Source organism: Rhea americana, unplaced genomic scaffold, assembly GCF_003343005.1.
Source record: "Rhea americana isolate MKP2758 unplaced genomic scaffold, rheAme1 scaffold_96, whole genome shotgun sequence".
Taxonomy (NCBI): domain Eukaryota; kingdom Metazoa; phylum Chordata; class Aves; order Rheiformes; family Rheidae; genus Rhea; species Rhea americana.
The window spans coordinates 381,266-383,469 of NW_028187155.1; the positions used below are offsets into that span (position 1 = coordinate 381,266).

Here is a 2,204-nt window from a genome sequence, read left to right on the forward strand (position 1 = left end):
CCCGCCACCCCCTGCCCTCGCCACACTCTGTCCCCCCCCGGCAATGACCCCCCCACCAAGACACCCCATTTGTTATCGTAGGGCTCCCCGCTCTGGGGGGAGCCGTGGCAGCCCGGCAGGGTGACGCGGGTGCCCACTCACGGCACTCCTGGAGGCGGCGGCGGCAGTGCCCGGCGCTGAGCAGGGCGCAGGCAGCCCCCTGGGCCCCCTCRGGCGGGCACAGGCGCTGGTAGGGGGCACACGCCTGGCTCAGCGCCCAGTTGCGCTGCGACAGCTCGGGCAGCTCCTGGGCATCGAGCAGGGCTTGGCAGCTGGGGGGCATGGCAGGGGGCACGGCCGGCGCTGTGGGACAGCAGGGCTGTGGGCATCCCTCTGCCATCCCTGCCCACCTCCCTGCCCAGCTCCGCTCCCGGGCAGGATGGGGAGGGGGGTGCACTGGGCTCTGAGGTGGCATGGTTGGTGGGGCCCCCAGGGTGCTGGGTCTGTTTGGGGAGGGTCTCTGGGGAGCGGAGAGGGGATGAGGCAGTGTTTCGATAGGGTCTGCAGGGGATGAGGCACTTTGGTTAAGGTATCCGGGCAGTGTTTGGGTAGGTCTCGAGGAGACGGGGCAGTGATTTGTTAGGGTTTCCCAGCAGTGTTTGAGGAGGTTCTTGGTGTTTTTTTCAGTAGGATCTGCAGCAGTAGAGCAATATTTTGGGAGGGTCCCCAGGGGGGCTTTTGATAGTCTGTTGGGTAGGTATTCTGGTAGAGTCTCATGGGGATGGGACAGTGGTTGGATAGGGACCCCAGGGTAGTGTTTGGGTAAGGTCTCCAGAAGATGGGGTGGCATCAGGGTAGGGACCTCGAGGTAGTGTTTGGGCCGGTTCTCCAGGGGATGGGGTGATGTCKGGGTAGGGACCCCAAGCTGGTGTGCTGGTGGGGCTGTGACTCACGTGGGCAGTGGCGGGTGAGGTTGGCGCAAGGTGAGAAGAGGCAGGGGGCACAGAGTCCACAGGCGCCCCGCTGCCGCTGATGCTCTGCCAGGGCCCCCTCCAGTGCCAGCAGGGCACTCCTCAGCGCCGCCTCCAGCACCAGCGTCCCCCGGCTCGACAGTGCTGGTGAATGCACAGCAGGGTGCTCGGAGGCCTGGCACCCCCAGCACCTCAGAGCACCCAACCAGTGCCCAGGTGCCCTGCTTTGTGCACCCACTGCAGCAGGCATCTCCGCAGAGCAGGTGCCAAGCTGGGGAGAGCCCAGTGCAGTCCGGGCACAGACTGCAGCACCCCATTGGCATTGCCTGGGGTGAGAGGCATGGCTGTCCCTGGCACATGGGGTAGCAGCTGGGGTGGCACAGGGAGGGTGTTTTCCTGGGGCCTGTGTGTGGCCAGCTGCACATGGAGCCCTCGTGAGCAGACGCATGTGCAAATGTGGGTGTGCAGTGGTGTATGTGCCAGGCAGGTGTGCCCATGCCCATGAGCGTGCCTGTGTGCGTCCACGTCCGTGCACCCACATCTGCGTATGTGCCCATGCCTGTGCCTGCTAGTACCCCTTCCTTGCCACCCTCCTGCTCCTAGTGCCCCCTGGCAGAGGAGCCCATGGGGCTGGCACAGGTACTCAGGATGGAAGGAATAGCTCATCGATCGGGGGCACAAACCATCCCCTGCTGCAACCTGTTTCCTCCTCATGTTTCCTGGGCAGCACTTGCCACCCACCCTGGGCAGCAAGGGCATCTCCCAGGGGCTGGGGAGGCTTGTTCTGTCCCAGGGTAGGGACCCAGGTGTCCTGCTTGCTCACCCCTCCCCGGAGAGAGAACCCAAAAGTCCCAGTTCTTGGAGCTTCAGCCCCTCCTCGGCAGCCAAAACCCTCCCGCAAAGTTGCCCCCGTCCCCGTGCCCCGTCGTGGAGGCAGGCACTGACCTTGCAGGACACCGGGCGGCATGGGGTACAGTGCCGGGCTCAGGGGGGTGCCCCCCGCCAGCTGCAGGAGCTGCAGGAGAGGCAGGAGCACGGGGGGCCGCAGGTGGGCACCGGGGCGGGCGGCGGGGAGAGCTGGCTCCATCCTCTTGGAGCTTCGCTCCATCCTCGGCGGGCGAGGGGGGCAGCAGGGGGGAGCCCCCGAAGTGCCCGGGGCGGGCAAGGAGAGGCGGATATATACGGTGTCCCCCGGGCGGTGGGAGGAGAGAGAGGCCAGGAGAGCGCAAACAGGCGAGTTCATTAATGTCGCGC

At 66.1% G+C, this 2,204-nt stretch overlaps 1 protein-coding gene across 1 annotated transcript in view; it reads right to left on the reverse strand.

Moving 5' to 3' along the window:
* The window catches only part of PRSS56 (serine protease 56), a 7,471-nt gene extending 5,413 nt beyond the window's left edge, over nucleotides 1–2,058 (reverse strand). Inside the window, exons 1-3 of the mRNA XM_085325104.1 lie at nucleotides 1,896–2,058; nucleotides 933–1,094; nucleotides 134–342 (exon numbers count right to left, since the gene is read on the reverse strand). Coding sequence (XP_085181230.1) covers nucleotides 134–342; nucleotides 933–1,094; nucleotides 1,896–2,058 — 534 coding nt within the window. The remainder of the gene's footprint in view (nucleotides 1–133; nucleotides 343–932; nucleotides 1,095–1,895) is intronic.
* Nucleotides 2,059–2,204: the final 146 nt, after the last annotated feature.